Source organism: Chionomys nivalis, chromosome 3 (genome assembly GCF_950005125.1).
Source record: "Chionomys nivalis chromosome 3, mChiNiv1.1, whole genome shotgun sequence".
NCBI lineage: Eukaryota > Metazoa > Chordata > Mammalia > Rodentia > Cricetidae > Chionomys > Chionomys nivalis.
The window spans coordinates 104,623,547-104,644,685 of record NC_080088.1 but is presented as its reverse complement, the minus strand read 5'-3'; the positions used below and the strand labels follow the sequence as shown (position 1 = coordinate 104,644,685).

Sequence of the window (21,139 nt, the reverse complement as noted above, 5' to 3'; positions counted from 1 at the left end):
CACAACGGGTGTCGGAAGTGAGCAAAACTCCGCCGGCCTACCTAAGACAGCAGCGACACGATCCCAACAAGATCCCACTTAGCCTCCACATCTCACAGCCGCTCCAGTCCCAGCGGAAGTCGGCGCGCGACCGCAAACCGCTCTTTCGCCACCCCCTAGGTGGCCACCAAAAATTAGAAATAGAACGTTTTGTATAAACAGAAATTTCCAACGCAATACAGAAACGAATAACGAAAACCAAGGTCGTATTTTTTTTTTTTAGAGTTTCAAGTGGCTCCGGTAGCCGTGACGAATCTACCACTGTTGTTTCCGGAAGTGCGGCTTTCCCAACGGAAGTTGCGTTTCCTCCATTTTGTTGCCCGCCATGGCGGCTGTGTTGAAGTTGCGACGGGGATGCGGCGCCTTTGACTGAGGGGGTAGGACAGGCGAGGCATCTGGGACGTTGTGCGGCACAGCAGCAGACCGGCCCGGACGTCGGGGACGCTGTCATGTACGGTGCCGGCGGGGGCCGCGCCAAGACAGAGAGGAAAGGAGGAGCAAAGGAGGAGGCCGGGCCCGGCGGCGCCGGCACTGGGGGCAACCGGGTGGAGCTTCTGGTTTTCGGCTATGCCTGCAAGTTGTTCCGCGACGACGAGCGGGCTTTGGCCCAGGAACAGGGACAGCACCTCATCCCCTGGATGGGGGACCACAAGATCCTCATCGACAGGTCGGTTCCTCCCCCCACCCGTCGACCCTCCCCTCCCTCGCCCGCTTGATTTCGCCTGATGTTGACTTGATGGCCAGGACCGAAAAGGGGGTTTTGCGGAGCCCGGGGACCCGGGGGCCTCCCTGCCCCACGTTCCCCGGCATCCGGGGGGAGGGGACGGTGAAACCGGCCCTAAGGCTCCGGGCAGAGCTGGCGCCGCGCCGTCGCCGGAGGGATCGACTCCTGCTCCCGCAACCCCTCGAGCCCGGGCTGCCGCTAGCGACTCAGCGCAGTGGAAGCTGCCCGGGCCTCCTGCCCGCGCCGTGGGGCGGGTGCTGCTGTCCCTCCGCTCGCTGTGCGGGAGGGAGCCCGGGAGTGCGCTTTTGTTCCTCCGAAGCGCCGCACGCCAAGGCCGTGGGTAGAAGCTTCTTTTGGACCCCGTGAGTTAGCCTGAACCGTCTCTGGCCGGCTTGACTTTTGGCGTCCGGCGAGCCCCTCCCCGCGGTTATTCGACCATTTGACCCACCGCGGTAGTTGGTGAAGTTGCCGTCTGTTGGAGGCCGGTCGACCCCGTGCGGACCTTGCTCTTAGGGGTAGCGTTCTTAGAGCTGGTTTCACTGTTTCCTAAAATTGAAGGGTGGAGCTGGGTTACCTTTGTGTTGTTTCTTTTCAAATCACACCCACTTAAGGGTGCCCTGAGTTGAGGGTAAAGGGGTGGGGCTGTGGATTTCTAAACGGTGTTTGATTTGAAAAGGATGGCATTACATGATGTGGGTGGTTTGCTCCCCACCTCTCTTCTCATTTTTCTCAGTTCCCTTCTCCTTCCCCACCATCCTGGGTTTGGGTATTTGACCTTCCATTGGGTAATATGGCTTCTGAGGCCGGGACTCAAAGGCTAAGTGAGCAACCATTAAGCTGTGGAGTGGTTTTCCCCGAGTGAAGGAAACCCATCGTTTGAGACAAGTAAAACTGGATTCTGCGAGGACTTGGAGCATGCATGACTGTTCATGTAGGGATGACCTCTGAGCTGGCCAGAACGGACACATTAATGACCAGTAGGCCTTTCCAATCCCTTCCAACTGTGTTTGGGGACAGATCTAGGAAAAAAGGACTCACGAAGGGAGTGTTGCAGATCTGATGGTCCACTCTGCTGGAATGTGCTATGCCTTGAACCTCGCTTGGTAGCAAGAGCTGTTACTTCCCAGGCACTCACCGTGATGTGTGCTGTTACAGTGGGGCAGATGCTGAAGCCGCTATTCCATATGTAGTTTCTTTCCATATCATTCTGTACATGAGTTGAGTTAGATCTCCCAGAACCGGTGGGGAGCAAACACCACACATGGATATGTGTAATATTTGAAAATAATACATTTGTAAGTTAAGGAGGTTTACATCAAAGTAAAACAAAATTTGAAAGTTAATAAAAATGCAACCATTGAGGTTCCCAGGAATTTTTGGCCTTTTTCCTGTGGTGCACTTTTTCCTTCCTTAATTTGGTCTCCATTACAAAAGTCAACATTAATAAATCATGCAAACTTTTGTTTGTTGCCCCACATTCACTTTTGCAACCTAAATTTGAATCTTAAACGTCACTAACCCATTTATTGTCTGGCAGTTGTACATTGACAGCATCTGTATTGGATCTTATGTTCAAACATAGCAGAAAGTGCTCTTTTTATTCCTAATTTGGTCTTCAATGATGTGTCTTCATTGTGGGATTTAAAGTTTAAGATGCTGCGCCTTCTGGTGGTTTTGTAGTGTTTGCCGTGAACCTCCTTAAACTGCATGTATATGTCACTGTTCCTTTGTATGTGTGTCTCTCTACCACATAACCCAGCACTTCTTTCCTCAGCCAAGTGGCTAGGGGCGAGCCTAGCCAAGATTTTACCTCCAATGGACGCAAGTTTCTTTGGTGAAGATCTCTCCTGAGAGTTCGGGACTAGCAGGAAGAAGCGAGGAAATTTCGCCCGTTTGGTTCTGTCGGATAGGTATTTATGGACTCGGTCTGTGTGAATGTAAGCTGTAATATTTAACTGCTGAGAACAGATATTTTTTTGCAAGTGGCATTGAATGGTTGACCAAAGCATACATGGTAAGAACTGCTAGCAAGGGGGATACATTTTCTGCCCTAAAGGATTGTCTGCCTTTAGCTCTAAGTTCTGTTGTACTGTAGAGAGGAGCTTAGTCTTTGTTATGATTACTTCAGTTTAAAAAGTAGGTGAGCTATGACTAGTCATGTTAAATATAGATCTGAAGCTTTGCATTTGATTTAATATTTTTATTTCATTATTTTAATTGGTAAGTATGTATATAGACTGTCACACGCAACCAGCATGGGTGTAGACTTCCATCCATTGACCAGCCTGTTCCCATTACAGATACGACGGGCGTGGTCACCTGCATGACCTCTCTGCGTACGATGCTGAGTACGCCACGTGGAACCGAGACTACCAGCTGTCTGAAGAGGAGGCGCGGGTAGAGGCGCTGTGTGATGAGGAGAGGTATTTAGCCTTGCATACGGACTTGCTTGAGGAGGAGGCAAGGCAAGGTACTGCTCAAGAAAGACCTACTTCAGCCACACCCTTTAAAATTTAACTATTTAAAACGTTACTCCCATTCATTTATTTTATACTCACTCTTTCTGATATTATCTTGACAGTACCCAGTGGATTGGAAAAACAGGAGTCTTTGCGTTCTGAGAGGACCTCAGGATAGCTTATATGTAGAACCACAGAGAATTTTCCCAGCTTTTGTGGGCAGACTGGGATTTGAAAAAAACAAATCAAAAAACAAAACTCTTTAACTGTTCTTCTTTAACAGTATTGTATGAATTAAAATCGATGTTCTTGTCTTTGCCTTAATTATCTTTAATACAGTTTTTAATCCCAAAATTTCCTCAGCAGGAAGAATTTTTCCATAAAAGACGTGTATTCTGCTGTCTGTGGGTAAACACATACTGGCAAAAGTACATAACAATAGATACCAAGTGTGCATTTCCAGAAAAATTTTCTCCTCAAAAAGAGATTGAAAAAAGTGTGTTTTATGCTTTACTCATAGCTGCACTTTAGAAGTGTATGAAGTTTTTCTCAGTAAATGTCCATTTTTGTTAATAAAATTCTCGTTTTTATTCAAGAGGAAGAATACAAAAGATTGAGCGAAGCTCTGGCAGAGGATGGGAACTACAGTGCCGTAGGGTTCACTTACGGCAGTGACTATTACGACCCATCAGAGCCCACTGAAGAGGAGGAGCCTTCAAAACAGAGAGGTGAGGGGAAAGGAACCTGCCACTTGTCCTACAGGGACACTATTGAAGTTCCTTTTGCTGGAACAAAGCTAAAAGCTAGAAGATGAATTGTGAGGGCGGTGGAAAAACAGTTCTGACTTTGATTAGCTACCTGGATTAGTCCTCTTAAGGTCTCACGGAGTTCTTCATCCTGGGATCCATGCTTCTGCATCAAACACACACTCTTCCTGTCTTAGTCATTGTTCTATTGCTGTGAAGGAGGAGACACCGTGACCAAAGGAAAATCTTATGAAAGAAAGCATTTCATTTGGGGCTTACTTACAGGTTCAGAAGCTTATTAATCAATTTCCATCATGGCAGGGAGCATACAGGCAGGCCCTGGAGCAGTAGCTGAGAACTACATTCTGATCCGTAGGCAGAAAGTGAGAGACTCTATCTAGGCTTGGCTTGGGCTTTTGAAACCTCAAAGCCCACCACTAGTGACACTCTTCCTCCAATAAGGTCACACCTTCTAATTGTTTTAATCCTTTCAAATAGTACCACTTCCTGCTGTCTAAGTGTTGTTGTATATGAGTCTATGGGACCATTCTTATTCAAACTGCCACACTTGCATAGCCTCAGTATTTACTCTGGGGTCACTGGAAAGTCAGTTTTGCCTAAGAATCATTAATGTCCATCTCTTTCCCATGAACCTCTGTAAAGCCTATCCCCCACAGACCTGACCTTTGGAAAGACACCTGAAGGGCTTGGTAACAGGAAGACTGTTAGTGTAACATTAAAGATTGAAGCTGGTGCCCTTCCTAGGCTAATGCAGCACCTTTGAGCATAAAAAAAGAGTGCTATCAAAAACTCCAAGCGCTTGCAGTATAAGCAGAGCCCTTGGCCCCTTCTGTGAGCCCTGAGAAGACCATTGTCACAGTAGGACATACCAATTAGCTTTTGTCAGTAACAGTGATATAAACTTAAGCCATTAAGGATAATTCTCTGACAATCAGGATGTTCTGTTTGAAGAAGAGAAAAACCTTTAACATTGGAAAGCCGTTCAGATATTTAAAATAGGAAACTAGATCACATCCTGCAGAGACTTATGTCAGAGCTGAATCTGCTCTTGAAGGTGATGAAGTGAGATCACAGCTGCATATTCAAACAGGCGCTGTCCACCCTTGTGTCCTGCAGCTGCACTAGCTCGACCCTACCCCACCCCACCCACTGAGTGGGGTAGCAGAACAGCAGGCAAACAGACGTCCATGCAGGCTTTCCTTCCTGCCCTTGTGCTAGCCACATTCATCACCATAAGACAAAATGTAACACACGCAGCTGCTATGTGGACTTACTGAGGCTTTGCAAGTGTAGCTGGGACTGTGTTGGGAAAGGCAATTGAAGGAACCACCTGCGATCTGTGCTGCCCTCGAGAGTGTGTGTGTGTCCTGCTTTTTAAATTTGCGCAGGCTCTCACTGTACGTCCCTGTCTGGCCTGGCCTATACCTCGCTACGTGAAAAGTTTGTTTCAGTGCTTTGCCTCCCAAGTGCTGACACCTGTGTTGGCCTCTGAAATTAACTGTCCTATGGAGGTTGTGAAGTGCTGGAATTCTTTCAGGTCTAAGAACTAAAACCCATTGATTTGTCTGGACCACATTATTTCTGCTCAACTTTGTTTTGGGTGTTTCGTTTCTTTCATCAACAGAAGGAGAAAATACATACTGTCACCATACTGGTACCATTTTCTTTTGTTTTTTCTTTCTTTTCTTTTTGTTTTTTCGAGACAGGGTTTCTCTGTGTAACAGCCCTGACTGTCCTGGAACTGTAGACCAAGCTGGCCTTGAAGTCACAGAGATCCTCCTGCCTCTGCCTCCCAAGTGCTGGAGTTAAAGGCATGCACCACCGCTGCCCAGCATCTCAACCATTTTCTGACTAAAGAACTTTGAAATACAGAGAGGTCATGCATTTTTTTTTTCTTTTTTAAGATTACAGCAACTATCTTTAGAAAGGAACACTGTATTCCTAACATCTTATCCTTGCCCAGGCCAGGTGCCAGGTTTATGTAAAGGCATTTTTGTTGGATCACAGCTCAGCAGAAATGGTGTGCTTCAGCAGAGTGGAATGGCTGGGGCAGAGCGTATGACCCCTGTTGGTGGTACCCCTCTGCACTGTTTGCTGACCCACTGGTCTGGGCTTGAATCTGTTGCAACTTATTACTGAGTAGGGTAGTGAATACCAGTGTGGCTCCATGGGCTTCCTCTCATCATAAAGTCATGTTCCTGGAGCCTGACAATTTTCTTTCAGTATTGGGGATTGAACTTAGCAGGCACTGAACCAGCTACATCTCCAACTCCTTTTTTTTTTTTTGTCTTCCTTTCCATTTTGAGACAGCTTCACTAAGTTGCTCAGGTTGACCTTGAACTGTAACCCAGATTGACCTTGAACTGTTGTGTGTGTCCCTGTCATCGTCACCCCCCCCCCATCTCAGTCTTCCTAGAAGCCAGGAGTACAGGCTTTTGCCACCAGGCCCAGCTGATGATTTTTTATTTTTTAGTTTGCACTTATTAGTAAAATACTGTAAACATAATAGGATTCATGTGGAACCTAGTACCACTGATTGTAAAATTCAAGTGTCACATATAAGATATTTGGTTTTTCTGGGCCAGCGACATGTCTAAATATTTCTTGACTTTCAAGATTAAGTGTTCTCATAATTGCTGAGCATTTTCAACCTTGCTGTACTAGCTGAGTGCATGTGTGCCTGTTTCTGCATCTGATTCCTCCCTCTTTCACAGCACTCTGGTTAGCCTGGTTCCTTCCTCTTACACTTTGACAGCTTTTCACCCTTACACATGTTTTTAACATTTTGGGTGACTCTGGTTTTGTATCACAATGATTGGTTGTTTTTTTGTCATTGGTTTTGTGGGTCTTGTTTGTTTCTTTGTTTTGTTTGTTTCAGTATAGGGTTTCTCTGTGTATCTCTGACTATCCTGGAACTTACTCTGTAGACCAGGCTGGCCTCAAACTCAGAGATCCACCTGTCTCTGCCTCCCGAGTGCTGGAGCTAAAGGTGTGCGCCACCACCAGCTAATGATTGGCTTTTATTTCATACTTTGAGTGCAGTTTTTTGTAAAGACCCATATAAGAGTAGGATCTATTTAGGCAATTACTTCAAAAGCTGCATGTGTGGACTCCTTACCACACGAAGAAGAAGCTGTTTGAAATCTTGTTTCATGTAAAGTGGTCTTTTCCTCGCGCCCTTAGTCTCATCCCCGAAGAGATGTCGAGAAGCTAAATTGCTCTTGGTATTTCTAATAGGAAAGCTGTACAACCAGCGTTTCTGATCCTTCCAGTCCCACTCTGGTGTAACTCCTGGAGGTGAGCACAGCAGCAGGGTTGGTAGCTTCAAGAAGTATAGGCAGCAGGATGTGTTTGCTCCCCTGTCAACCCCTGATCTTGGTGGAGAATAAGGGCACCTGTGGGACAGAGTGGCAGTGTGTGGCATCTCCTACCTGGTAGCAGTTTATAGTCAGCTTGAATCTCACTGGAAGAAAACACTTGAGTTTTTTGCCCTGCTAAAGAGCCAGGTTTAGATCTGCAGCTTCCTGATGTCCAGGGTCTGTACTGTGTGCAGTTGGGTCTCACCATGCAGCTCTGGCTTGACTGGAATAGGTAGCTCTAGTTGACCTTGAACTTGTGACCCACTTGCTTTGTCCTTTTGAGTACTAGGATCACAGGTTGTGCTACCACACACAATGAAGAGTGATGTTTCTTTCATTTCTTCTTTTCTGGACTAAAAACTGTGTAAACACTGAAATTCCTTAAAGTATTAGTTTCTAAAGTTTTGTGCTGATTCCTGTACATTTCACTATGTACTTTTAACCTGCTGAGCTATCTCACTGGCTCTTGCTATGTACTTTTAAATTAGTAATCATGGGGCACACAGATGGCTCAGCTGATATAGGTGCTTGCCTTCAAGCCCCAGAACCCGCTTGGCGGAAGAATTGACTCCCACGGGTTGTCCTCTGACCTCCACTCACATGCATTGGCATGCTTGGATGTGCACTCACACACAAGATAATGTAATGATAAAATAAAGTGGTAACAATTATGTTGGCTACTGAGGTATATTTGGTACCTTAGAATTCAGAAAAGGTATAGTGTATGGGACCTTGTCCAGTATATAGCAGAAAAATGTTAAATGAACCACAATTAAAAAATAGAAATGCAAAAAATACATCTGATTTTTTTTTTTTTAATAGGGTGGTTTGCTTGTGTGGAGACAGCTTGGTTGTTTTACAACTTTGTGGTTATAATTGATTTTTCCAGACATTGATCACCTTGTGTTACTCTCTGGGATCCACAGAAGCAGTTGGAGGATGCTTTTGATGCCAGTTAATGCCTCCATAAAAGAGGGTCTGGGAAAGGCAAATGTAGCTCAGTGGTAGAGAAAGCCCTGGGCTCCATTTCCAGCATGGCAAGAAAATTACCCACTCAGCACAGGACAGACTACGATGCTAGGTCTATAGTAATAGCAGGAGGGGGATACACTTTAAGAACATTCATCAGAGGATTAGTTGCGCATCTGTGAGGACCCATGTAAAAGCTGGGAAGCAATAAGAAGAGTGTCTGTAATCCCAGCACTTCTGTGGGAGGTAGAGTAGAAGAGTCAGGAAAAGTCCACACTGTATAGTCACCTACTGTTGGTGGGGCATCATTCTGCAGTTCTTAATTTTACTTTTTTTTTTTTTTTTTTACAGAAAAAAATGAGGCTGAAAACTTGGACGAAAATGAAGAGCCTTTCATTGCCCCATTAGGATTAAGTGTCCCGTCTGACGTGGAGCTGGTATGTGTGTTGGTTCACAAGCCTTTGCACTGTGGTTTGTTGCTGTTCTTTGTGGTGTGTGAGAGCACAGTAAAACACATCTGCTGTTATGTACTTTGTGCTGCAAGATTATTTGTAAGTTGAAGGAGAAAGCACAGCCTACTAACCTCTGAAGATTAATGGGTACCAGATGTCGTGGTACACAGCTGTCATCTTGGGACTTAGGAGGATAAGGCAGGAGGATCTCAAGTTCCAAGCCAGCCTGGGTGCTCCAAACAGGGACCCTATCAGAAAACAGAAGGGGGGTGTGGCAGAGAGATGACTCAGTAGTAGATTGCTTTTATTCCTTTCAGAGGACCCTGGTTCAGTTCCCAGCATCTATATTAGGTGACTCACAACCACCTGTACTCCAGTTCCAGCAGGTCACACACATACCTTCTACCCTCTGCCAGCTCCTACGCACACAGTACACATAGCCTCATGAAGGTACATACATGTATGCATATATACAAACTGTACTTTTTTTTTTTTTTTTTTTTTTTTTTTTTCGAGACAGGGTTTCTCTGTGGTTTTGGAGCCTGTCCTGGAACTAGCTCTTGTAGACCAAGCTGGTCTCGAACTCACAGAGATCCGCCTGCCTCTGCCTCCCAAGTGCTGGGATTAAAGGCATGCGCCACCACCGCCCGGCTCAAACTGTACTTTTTAAGAACATACACTTTAAAACAAAAGGAAGAGGCAGGGGATGGAGAGAGTGGAAGTCCACCATCATGAACAGCTCAGCATCCCAGCGAGTTGTGTTGGATCTCTGTGGAGTTCTGTAGGGAATCTCTGTTTTATCAGTCAAGTCAGGGCTGGACTGAGATGTTGCTGTCCTCATACAGTTGTGCTCAAGGCAGTCTTGTTTTCAGCAAAGTACCTGGTTCTGGCTTTTCTAGTATGAATTGTGGAGGCTGTTGCCCTTTACCTTATATTCACTGGACATTTTTTGGGTCCATGGGACGTGTCCAGGCTAACTTTCCATGGATGAAGAAAGCAGAGGTAGAGAGAGCTTTGTGAATAAACCTCCCTGTCTCTTGAGGTGCCAGATCAGTCTGATAAGCCATCTTGCCAGTACTTTTTAAAATTAGTTTTGAGATAGAATCTCCTGTAACTCAGGCAGATCTCAGACTCGGTATATAGCTGAGATTGGCCTTGAACTCCCGACCCTCTCTGCTTCCACCCCCACCTAGTGCTGGGATGTCAGGCCTGTGCCTCCAGCCCAGCATCTGTCATGTTTGGAAAGGGTTCCTAAGGGATTGTGTTCAGGAAAACGTGTTTGCTTTGACAGTATTCTCACTCAGTGCCAGTCAGGCCAGTCAGGGGTATGAAGGTTCCAGGTGTTGTGCCTGGCACAGTAGCCAGGAGGACAGTAGACACCATAACCCCCACACAGTGACACCCCTGACACCCCCTGTTGATAGTAGCCAGTTCAGCATGGACTTGAAGCTCTTGCTCTTTTCCTCTTGTGCATCATATGAAAGAATGGTGCCTGGCTCTTCCTTTTGACATCTTTGACATATCTGGGTAGAAATTTCTGTGTGATTGCAGTTGTGTTTGCTTCCCTATTTCTATCTTTTGATTGCTTTATGTTTACCTAAAGAGCTAAATATTACATTAATACATATTCTTGGTTGTTTTTTTTCCTAAGATTCATTTTAAATTATGTATATCTGTGTGGGGGTTTGTGCACACGAGTGAAGATGGCCACAAAGGCTAAAAGAGGGTATGAGATTTTTCTGGAGCTAGTTACAGGCAATTGGTACTTGCCCAATATGGTTAGATGGTGGGAATCAAGCCCAGGTCCCTGGAAAAACAGCAAGAGCTCTTAATCAGTGAGCCATCTCTCCAGCCCCATATTCTTGTTTTGATATAGTTTGTTTTTGCACATTCCAAAGCAGACTATTCTACATCGGAGACCTATTGAAATTGAGCCTTAAAAATCATTTGCTCGTTATCTGTATTTATACTAAATACTTTTATTTAGGATTAACTATGGGTTTCATGTCCCCTTCCCCAATTTGTTTCTTTTGGCGGGAGGGAGGTTGACTTTGTTGTTGTTGTGTGGGGTTTTGGTGTTTTTTTGTTTTTTTTTTTTTTTTGGTTTTGTCTTTGATTTTTTGAGACAGTCTCTTTACATATTCCTGGCTGTCCTGGAACTCACAGAAATCTGCTTGCCTCTGCCTCCCAAGTGGTATTAAAGGTGTGTGCCACCACACCTGGCTGTTTAATTTTTTCATTATATGTATGAGAGGTGCATTTTACACATGTGTGCAGGTGCCTAAGGAGGCCAGAAAAAGGTATCAGATTCCCTTGGAAATTAAGAGTTACAGGCAAGTGTGTAAGCCTGCCTACAAAGGTCCTGGGATTCAAACTTGGGTCTTCTTCAAGAACAATATGTGCTCTTAATGCTGAGCCATCTCTCCAGCCTCTCCTTACCCCACTTTTTTGAGATAGGTTCAACATATGTCCTAAGTTGACCTTGAACTTGTGATCCTGTTTCTTCCATCTCCCAAGTGTGAGGTCTTTTGTGTGCTTATGTACTCCTACAAGTAGAGGCAAGAAGTCAGCTATTTTTCAGGAACCATTCGTTCACCTTATTCTTTGGGACAGGGTATTTCACTGGGACCCAGGACTCACCTGTTGAGGTACTGGATTAGATAGTCTCAAACTTCTTCATCCTGGCATTGCAGGCACATGCCACTGTGCTCAGCTTCTCACCTGACTGCTAGGGATTGAACTCAGGTCCTCATGCTTGTACAATCCAGTGCTTCATCGACTCAACCTTCTCCTCAGCCCTTTTGTTTTTGACACAAGTTGTTGTTGGTTTTTTTAATGTCTGTTCAGATAAAATACAAAGGTACAATAGAATGTTGATGGCTTAGCTCCTGTTGTTAAACAGCTGTGTAGTCTCAACATAAGCATCACTGAGCTGTTTAATAGTTACCTTGGACCCACAGACAGTTAAGGGAGTCTTGTTCTGTTGGCACAGTTCTCCAGTATCAAGGTTTGAGAGGTCCCTGAGTCCTTGGCTGAGTGTCTGCTTTGCTTTTTTTTTCCCTCTCTCTTTTTTCCCCCTCTAACAGTGTCAATATCTCCCTTTTCTCACTTGTGGCTTTGGGCATTCATTGGGAAAATCGTTAAACTGTGGAATGTTGGTGACAGGGTACTGTGTAGATCATACAACCTTTGTGCTGTTGACGGGTAACGAGAGGGGACAGTATTTGCAGCAGCAGTTCTGGTTGGTGACTAAACATACGTGGTGGTTTGGTTACATGCCTGAGTGTTGGTATTGATCCTGACCTGGAAGGTTGAGTTGGGTGGCTAAGGAGGTAGGTGCTCTAGAGCTCTTTGGTTTACATTAGCTATTGAGTGAGAACCTAGTGAACATAAATAAGGCACCTGGGATCACTGCCTGCCACCTGTTGCATGCTTGCCAGCCAGCATGCCACCATGACTCTGCAGCCGCTGGTTCATGCCTGCTTCTAGACTCAAGCCCTTTGGATTTTAGGATTTTAGTTTTTTTCTAGTACTGTTATGGGTGTGTCTTTTTGCTCAAAGGAAAGAGAAACAAAAAGACCTGTTTTTCCTTTCACTATGTATGTATGCATCATGTGTCCCAACACTCACCTGTCCCTTTCCAGGCACCCTGAGTCCCACACATCAGCTAGCCACCTCCTCTGGCTAACTGTTGACCCGTGGATCCCTGTAACACATGGGGTGAAGGGCAGAATCCTTTGCTCAGCCCATCTTTTCACCCTCTCCTTGCTCCCAAGACACTAGAGATGACTGACATGGCTATCTGCACCTAGCATGATGATTCCTGAGCTTGAATGTCTGCCAGGGACTCCTGGCCTTGTGAGCTTGCCTCAGAGCTGCTTCTGCCACCCACCACTGGTCAGGCCTAGGGTCCAGAAGTTCTGCTGCTTAGCAGGCTGTTAGACATGTTTCTGGAAGAGAACACAGTGGGAAAGGAGAGAGGACTTTATTAGATGTTCTGTGCTTTAGTCTGTTATGGGACAGTAAGCACTTCCTGTGGGCATGCTGTGACCCAGGTCTGTGCCAGGGCATCTCTGTGTTTGTTTGTATTTCTCATTTGGAAATTCCAATCACTGTGAAATTAGAGAAACCCTGGGGTCTAAGAGCTGAGTGTTGAGTAGCTTGTTGTTGTCCACTTATCTCTAAAAAAAGAGGGACCCTTGTCTGCCACCTGGGAATGCTGCTGGGAATGGGTGTTGTGTCTGTGTGTGATTCTCCAGGTCATTTCTATGTCCTGCCAAAGTCCTGTGTCTTTCCTTTGTGCCACAGGGTTCTGAAGCTTGGTTTGGAGAACTCTTTTTCACTCCCAATTGATGGGAAAGTTTTTGCTACATCTCCTAGTTCTTCCGTGGTTTTATCTGTTGTGTGACTGATCTCGTGCTTATCTGAACCTATGGGCAAACAGAGTGTTTCTTTTCTTTCTCTGGGCCGATTCACAGACCCCCTCACCTCTTTCTGCCTTCCTCCTGAACCATCTCTTATTTTCCCATGGCTGAACCTATCCAGAACTTCTCAGAGCTCTTGTGGGCTTCCTGACCTCTGGCTGTCCCACTTCTCAGTTCTTACTCTGAGTTTAGGGCCACACTGACGAAGTTTCTAGGGAGAAGGGCTCTCAACACAGGACTTAGGTATACATGAGAGCGGAGAACATTTTCCTTCTGCTATGTAGGCTCTGTCACATGCATACTTAACATGTTTGTTAGTTTGAGGTTTTTGTTTGTTTGTTTGGGGTTCATGTGTGATTTTTTAGTGCCAGAGTTCAAACTCAGGGCTTCAGTGTGCTCTGCCATTAAGTTGTACCCTAGTTCTTATTAACTATTTTTGTTGTTTTGTTTTTTGTGTGGGTTTGTTTGTTTTTAGGTTTTTCAAAACAAGGTTTCTCTGATTGTTCTGGAACTAGCTCTGTAGACGAGGCTGGCCTCGAACTCACAGAGATCTGCCTGCTTCTGCCTCCCAAGTGCTGGGATTAAAGGGCCTGCGCCACCACCACCTGACTTGTTTGTTTTTGAGATAGGGTTTACTATATGGCCTTGGCTAGCCTAGGTAGAGATCCCATCTCTGCTGAATGCTGGAATCAACATACCACATGCCTATCATACTAAGTATATTTTAAAATAGCATTCTGTAGTGCTGGATTGGTAATGATGGTCCTAAATGAAAGAGAATTTAAGATCTGTATGGTAAAGATGCAGAGAATGCTGCCACAGTTTCTGATACTATGATGAAATACCCTGACAGAGGAATGAGGAAGGGTTTATTCTCACTCACAATCCTGGCAGGGAAGTCCAGGTGGCAGGAGCTTGAAGCAGTTGGTCATATAACATCCCTAATCAGGAACAGAGGAATGTATGCTTGCCGCTGCTCAGCTTCCTTTCTCCACTTAAGGACTCCAAAGTCCAAGCCAGGGGAGAGTGCTGCCCACAATGTAATCAAGATAATCCCCAATAGGCATGCCCAGAGTCCCATCTCTCAGATGATACTAGATTCTGTCAAGGTGACACTTAGAATTAACCATTATAATGGCCTTCTCCAGGAGAAATAGTTGTATTTTATCCTGGTAGCAGCTCTTAAGGTACCTAGGGCCAGGTGAAAGCACTTGCTTGCCATCGAACCTGACAAGCTGAGTTTTATTCCTCACAGCCATGTGGTAGAAGAGAACTGACTGCTGCAAGCTGTCCTCTGACCACAAGAACACACACACACACACAGAGAGAAAATAAATGAAAGTGTGAAGGGGTTACTTTGTCTTGAGCAATGATTGGTGCTGTGTTTGAGCCACTGTAGTCATAACGTTATCATTAGTATTGCTTTTAAGTCATGGAGGCCAACAGTTGACCTGGTCCACTAAGAGCCTGCATGGTGAAATCATGCCTGTCTTTATGGGTCGTGCTGAAGTGATCCTTGCTTTTTGGCATGTTTATAGAATGGACTGTTCAACAAACAAGTAGAGCCAAAACTGTTAACCAAAACTGGTGAAACTTGGACCAGGGCCCATGTACCAGTGCACTCAGATCCCTTTGACATGGAACAAAATTTATTCAGGAGCCAAATAGTTTAAACTGCAAACATTTCTCTGTTTTAAAATAATGTTTTATTACAGTTCATTTGTTTGTTGGGGAGTTGGGTCACCGTGAACCACTGCATCTGTGAGGAGGTCAGAGGGCAGCTTGTAGGAGTCATTTCTTCCGTCATGTGGGTTCTAGGGTTGAGCTTAGGTCATCAGGCTTAGCAGCAGACACCTTTACCCACTATGTCAACACTTCTCATTTTTAAAGTGAGGGGGCAGTATTAATGAGGAACTGAACTTGAGAAATTAAGCTGTTTTTATTTTATAAAGGATAAGGTCCTAAAGTTATATAAGCATCTTGATATTAAGGGGATGGGTATTTCTCTGTTCTCTGTGTAAGAGTCCTGGCCATCCTGGACCAGGCTGCCCTTAAACTCAAGAGAGCCACCTGCCTCTGCCTCTCAAGTGCTGGGGTTAAAGCCACCAGAGCCAGCTGCATCTTGAATTTTTAACCACCCATTCTTAGTGTAAATAATTTTCAGTCTTTTTACCATGTAGTTTTCTAATGTTCATGTCTTTGTTAACAATAAAATATTGAACATTTATTTATTTGGGGGCGTTGGGAGCACACATGTACAATTATATGCACATGGAGATTAGAGGACAACTCTCAAGTTAGCGCTGTCTTTCCACCACGTAGATCCTGGTAATGAATTCAGGTTGTCAGGCATGGTGTCGAGCATATTCACCTTCTGAGCCACCTTCTAACCTTAAAATGTCTTATTTCTTAAATTGGGACAGTAAAACCAGGCTGTTTCTTTAATTAAATTGTGTAGCTTATTTATGTATGTATACACACACTCTGATCACATGACTGTTTTCCCCCAGCCACCAACAGCCAAAATGCATGCCATCATCGAGCGCACAGCCAACTTCGTGTGCAAACAGGGAGCACAGTTTGAGATAATGCTGAAGGCCAAGCAAGCACGAAACTCGCAGTTTGACTTCCTGCGATTTGATCACTACCTCAACCCCTACTACAAATTCATCCAGAAAGCCATGAAGGAAGGACGGTACACGGTGCTGGCAGAAAACAAGAATGAGGAGAAGAAAAGTATGTGGGTCTATGCTGGCTTCTCAGGGTTGGGAGGATGGTCAGTACAAAGGTACCTGCTCTCAGAGGAACGTGGCTGGAATGGAGGCTTGAGTTCTCAGGTGCCTGTGAACTGCTGATAGCCTACCAGCACACCCTTCTAAGTCCTTAGTTCATGCTTTTACAGATGGCAGGAGTACAATTCAGTGTTGATGCCTAGGCTGGAAATGTTTCCTCTCATTTTGGCAGCGTAACAGTCCGCAAAGGAGATGGTTTCACTCTCCAGTGCGCATGCTTGCATCCCAGTGAATGGGGCAGGAAGTTAAATCCCACACGTTCACAAAATGATGCTTCCTTGGTATTGAATTACTTATCTGAAACTGTTTTTCAAGTGTTTCCATTCCAGATTCTTAGAAAGCCAGTTTTTTTCCTTTTTGAGTGACACCCAGGGAAAGTCTCCCTAGCCATGTCTTCCCATTCCACAGCCTTGCCCCTCCAAAGAAGCACTCTGCCACAGAACTGCACCTGCATCCCAGCCCAGCTGTGCAGATCTTACCTGCACATCGTATCTGTTCCACCTTGGTGGTGGTTTTGAGTTTTCATTGTTTTCGTTTCCTGTTGGTAATATTTTTTTCATGAACAAAGAAGGTTTTTGCCCTTTTTAAAATAAAAACCTATTACAGCACTGCAGTAAATGCCAAAGGGAGCCTGTGCGGTGGACGAGGGGTGCTCTTTCCTATCTGGCTTTTTTCTGAACAGCTTGTATAACCAAAAAGAATATTCCCCCATGGGTTTTGTGTTCAGGTAACCAAGAAAAAGCCTTGCAGGACTCTGCCCTTGTCTGCTTTCAAGTGTTTCCACAACTCATTGTGTTCGTCCCCTTCCTCCTTTCCCTCTCTTCATTCCCATCCTCTCCTCTCCCCTCACTATGTAGACCCCACTGCTTCAAACTCAGATCCACCTGCCTCTCGCTCCCACATGTGCTGCCATGTCCAACCTATGTCCCCTTCCATGTTTCCTTACTAATATTGTGTGTATGAGCCCCCTCAAGCCATGGCATACTTTGTGGGGTTCAGAGAATGGCTTGCAGGAGTCAGTTCTCTGCTTCTACCATGTGGATTCTGGGGAATCAAACCCACTGGAAAAAAAGAAGAGTTAGTCTGTCTTTTTTTAAACTTAAGATTTTTCTGTTTGTTTGCTCAAGATTTATTTCTTATATGACCAGGTGGCACTTGGAAAGCAGAGACAGGCAGAACTCTGAGTTAGTATGCAGAGCAGGTTTCATGACAGCCAGGGTTACACAGAGAAATTTTGTCTCAAAGAACCAACAAAAAGAAAAAAAGAGAAAGATTTATTTTTTACTTATATGTATGTGCTTGTATCTTTGTGAGTCTTCGCCATATCCATTTGGGTAGGCCAACGTTTTGAGTCCCCTGGAAGAGTTGTGAGCACCCAGTACAGATCCTCTGGAAGAACAACATATGCTCTTAGCTGCTGAGCCATCTCTCTAGCCCCATGTTTAGTTTTGTCTTTAAAATTCTTTCTTAAGTAGCCCAGGCTATCCTTGAAATCTGATCCTCCTACTTCTGCTTCACAAGTGCTGGGATTAATTAGAAGCATCTGCCACCATGCCCAGAAGACTCTCTTTAAATATGAATTTAATGAGCATATTCATAGAATACAGTGATAGTTTAGTACATGTAAGCAGTTGAACCAAAGTAAAAATTTTTTGAGATAGAATCTCAGTATGTAGCTCAAACTGGCCTGAGACTTGTAGCTGTCCTTCTGCCTCTTGAGTGCTGGGGTTACAGGTGTGTGCCGTCATACCTGATAGCCAACATCTTGAATTCAATTTCAGAGTTGGGGACGACCTCTGACAATGAAGATGAAGATGAGGAGGAGGATGGGAGTTACCTACACCCGTCTCTCTTTGCTTCCAAGAAGAGCAGCCGCCTGGAAGAGCTGATGAAGGTCTTTATCTTCTCACTAGTCTGTGTGTTTACACTGTCACAAAATTGCTGCTCATTTACGTATGGAAACACGAAACTACCATTTCCTGTGCTACAGCTGTATCTTGTGTATCGTTTTATCACAGAGGTGTCTGCACATCTGTGTCCCATGTGGTAAAGAATCATTTGTTTACATATGTCCCCACATTACAGGTTGCACAAGCAGAAGATTGTTGTTTTATTATATAAGTAGTGTTGGTGACGACTTAGAAGTTGTTTTGTTGTGTAGATTGGAATTTAGGATTGGATTCTATGCTTTTTAAATGGCTGCTTCATGAAGCCTTAGTTCCTTCCATAGACAGTTCCTAAATACGTGCTTTTACCTCTGGCCTTCTGGCCCTCCCCTCATCCTTATGAGGAGACCATCAATGCTTGCACACTTTCACTCTGCAGTTTATGATGTAGAGGAAAGAATTTATGAGATTGAAGCTTGGTTCTCCACAGTCACAAAGTGTAGTTGATGTCTGAGAGGAGTGGCTCTTGATTAATGGGAAGGTAAGAACTGATGATGAGAAATTACGTCCCAGTGAGGAAGGATGGAGTTTGAAGTTTTGTGTGAGTTTGGATGCCTATACTTTGAGTAGCTGTCTGGTCTTGATGCTCCCTCCACCCTTTGCTTAGTTGTTACGGAACTGAAGCCTACTTAGTTCCTCTAGTACTCTCAGCCTGCTGGAGCACCTGGCCCCACGTGGACAGGACCTCTGTGTGTGTGTGTGTGTGTCCAGCCTAAATAACAGTGGCTCTTGGCAAGAAAGTTGTGTTTGGGAGTGTGTGCTCTCACAGAGGTGGTATGGTCAGGGGAAGGACAGAGGATGGTGGTTTTCAAAGGTGCAGGGGGAGAGTTACGGGAGCATACTGGAACCAGTAGGCCAGCATTGAGCAAGCAGCTTCAGGGCAAGTGTGCTTGTGGCAGCACTCTTGTGCTCAGGTGTGTTTCTGACAGGTGTCTTGTGATCACTGGAAGCATGCATACATGCATGTAGTTCTGCCTCCATGACCTCCCGGCTCTCCCTTTTTGTTGTTCAGGGTCTGACATAGTGGCTCTGCAGTGGCAGCTTTCACTGTGTCTAGACGTGTGCTGGGCTTTTCCTGAGGCATACTCACAGTACTGTGAAGTTGAGTCTTTTCTCAAGGAAGGTTTTACATGGTGCAGAACATAGAAAATGTTAAAGCCAGTGTCTTTGTCTTTAGCCCTTGAAGGTGGTGGACCCAGATCACCCTCTAGCAGCCCTTGTCCGTAAAGCACAGGCCGACAGCTCTGCTACAGCCACACCCACTGCAGACGGCACACCTGCACAGCCCTCCCAGGTGGAGTACACAACAGACTGTGAGTACCTAGAGTGTCCTTTCTGTGTCCAGCTGCAGCTCTCCCTCACCCCCATGCTGTCCTTCAGTGCTGTGGAGCTTTCCCTTCAGACTTCGTTTGTGGTCCAGGAGGGAGGTTCCTGGAGGGCATGCTTGCCTGGCCTGTGGCTCTCTATATTCCTGAAAGGAAGAGTCAGCCTACCCAACTTCCCAAAGCCACACTGACACCTCCTTTAGCTCATGATTGGCTAGAGCAGTGGGGGCTGGGAAATGACACCTACGGTTCAGAACTTTGCTGCACTGAGCAGTGCACTGACTGTTAAGAGTGGGAAGGAGCAGAGACTTGTTTAGACAGCACAGCATTGCTGTCCTGTAGAGTTGTTTGGTGCTATGAAAATACCCTGGTATTGGCTTCAGATTGGGTACCATTTTGTTGAGAAGAACAGCAAGCAGGGATGGGGAAATGTAGGGTTGCCTGTCATGATTGCTTAGCATGTACAGTCATTTTTCTGTTTCTACAGGGGTTGGTTTCCAGGGACACCTCTTACCTCCCACAGATAGTAAAACTCATGGTTTCTCTCACAGCCTCTAAGAGAATCCTTTCTGGAGAACTTACAATACGTTGTACATGCTGTGTGAATAGTTGCTATGCTGTGTTGTTCAAGGGGTCATGACGGGGAAATATTAGTGACTGTTCAATACAGATGCAACTTTTCCCCTTTGTATTTTGAATCAGCTGCTTGAATAGTGGGTGTGTGACTAAGAATATTGATGTACGGGGATTATGTTCTTTTGGCTTTTAAGAATTGCTGCTCTCTTACCTTTCTGCCTAATTGAAGGGGAGCGCTCTGGAGACTGACCCAGAATATCTAACCTTAGGCTCAGTGTCAAGTCTCATTGCTGTTGAGGCTCAGCAACGTTGTGTGAGTGTTGTGTGAAAAGAGGAACCTTCAGCAAAGAAGGATCAACCTGTGCTGCCCTACTGCAGACTCCATTCCTTGAACGAAGCGACATGCCTGGAGGGTGAACATTCTTTACATGTGCTAACTTCTCTGCACTCTTGTCTCCACACAGATGTGGCATTTTGGTTTAATAAAGTGACAAGACTATAAAAAAAAAATCAGTTACTTGCCAGATGTGGTGGCACAGGCCTTTAATCTTAGTATTTGGGAAGCAGAGGCAAGTAAATCTCTGAGTTCAAGGTGAGCCTGGGCTACCATAGTGAGACCCTATCATTAAAAAAAAATCAGTTTCTGAGTGAACTTTGAGAGACTATGCCTGGAAAACCTAGGCTGGAACTTAGATCATTCAAATAATAATCTTTAACCAAATTGAGCCACACCAATCTGGACTATCCAGTCAGGGGAACTCGTGTTACATGTCCTGCTGTCACATCCCACAGGCAGCCGTCTTGCAGCCTTCAGGAGATTTCTGCTGGCTCGAGTACACACTTGGGAAGTGATCCGTGTGTATAGCCTACCTGTTTCCCATGCCCTGTGTAGCCCCAGGGAAAGCTCATGAAAGACCTAATCAGTGGCACCAGGAGGCTCTGCCAAGCAGTCTGGTTGCAGTCCAGAGAGGGAATGGTGTGCTGCCAACCACCCCTACCTCATGCGTGCCTATTTTCTGCTTTTTTGTTTTTTTAAGTGTGTATATGTGTGTATGTGTGCATGCAATGCATGTTCGTGTCTTTGCACCCTTGTTTACAAGTGCATGTGGAGGCTAAAGGCCAGTGTTGACTAATCTCAATTGCTCTCTCTACGGTTTTTTGGGGTTGTTTTTTTTTGTATGTATGTGTAGAGTTAGGAGGTATGCGTGTGTCCTGCAAATGTTGGGTTCCTCTCTGGATTGGATTGCTCTCTTCCACCTTACTTTTACTGAGACAGGATTGCTCACTGGTTTAACTAGACTGGTTGG

General features: G+C 45.2%; 1 protein-coding gene across 10 annotated transcripts in view; it reads left to right on the top strand.

The window, feature by feature from the left end:
• Window positions 1-360: 360 nt before the first annotated feature.
• The window catches only part of Sfswap (splicing factor SWAP), a 76,628-nt gene continuing 55,849 nt past the window's right edge, over window positions 361-21,139 (top strand). For 7 of the 10 annotated variants that reach the window (XM_057763835.1, XM_057763831.1, XM_057763830.1 and 4 more), the window contains exons 1-7: window positions 361-706; window positions 3,064-3,233; window positions 3,819-3,950; window positions 8,669-8,754; window positions 15,704-15,929; window positions 17,767-17,879; window positions 19,109-19,244. In XM_057763835.1, the coding sequence (XP_057619818.1) occupies window positions 489-706; window positions 3,064-3,233; window positions 3,819-3,950; window positions 8,669-8,754; window positions 15,704-15,929; window positions 17,767-17,879; window positions 19,109-19,244 (1,081 nt within the window). In that variant the 5' untranslated portion in view covers window positions 361-488. Of the gene's footprint in view, window positions 3,234-3,818; window positions 3,951-8,668; window positions 8,755-15,703; window positions 15,930-17,766; window positions 17,880-19,108; window positions 19,245-21,139 lie in introns of all 10 variants that reach the window. The other 3 variants (XM_057763838.1, XM_057763837.1, XM_057763836.1) reach the window with 3 other exon arrangements.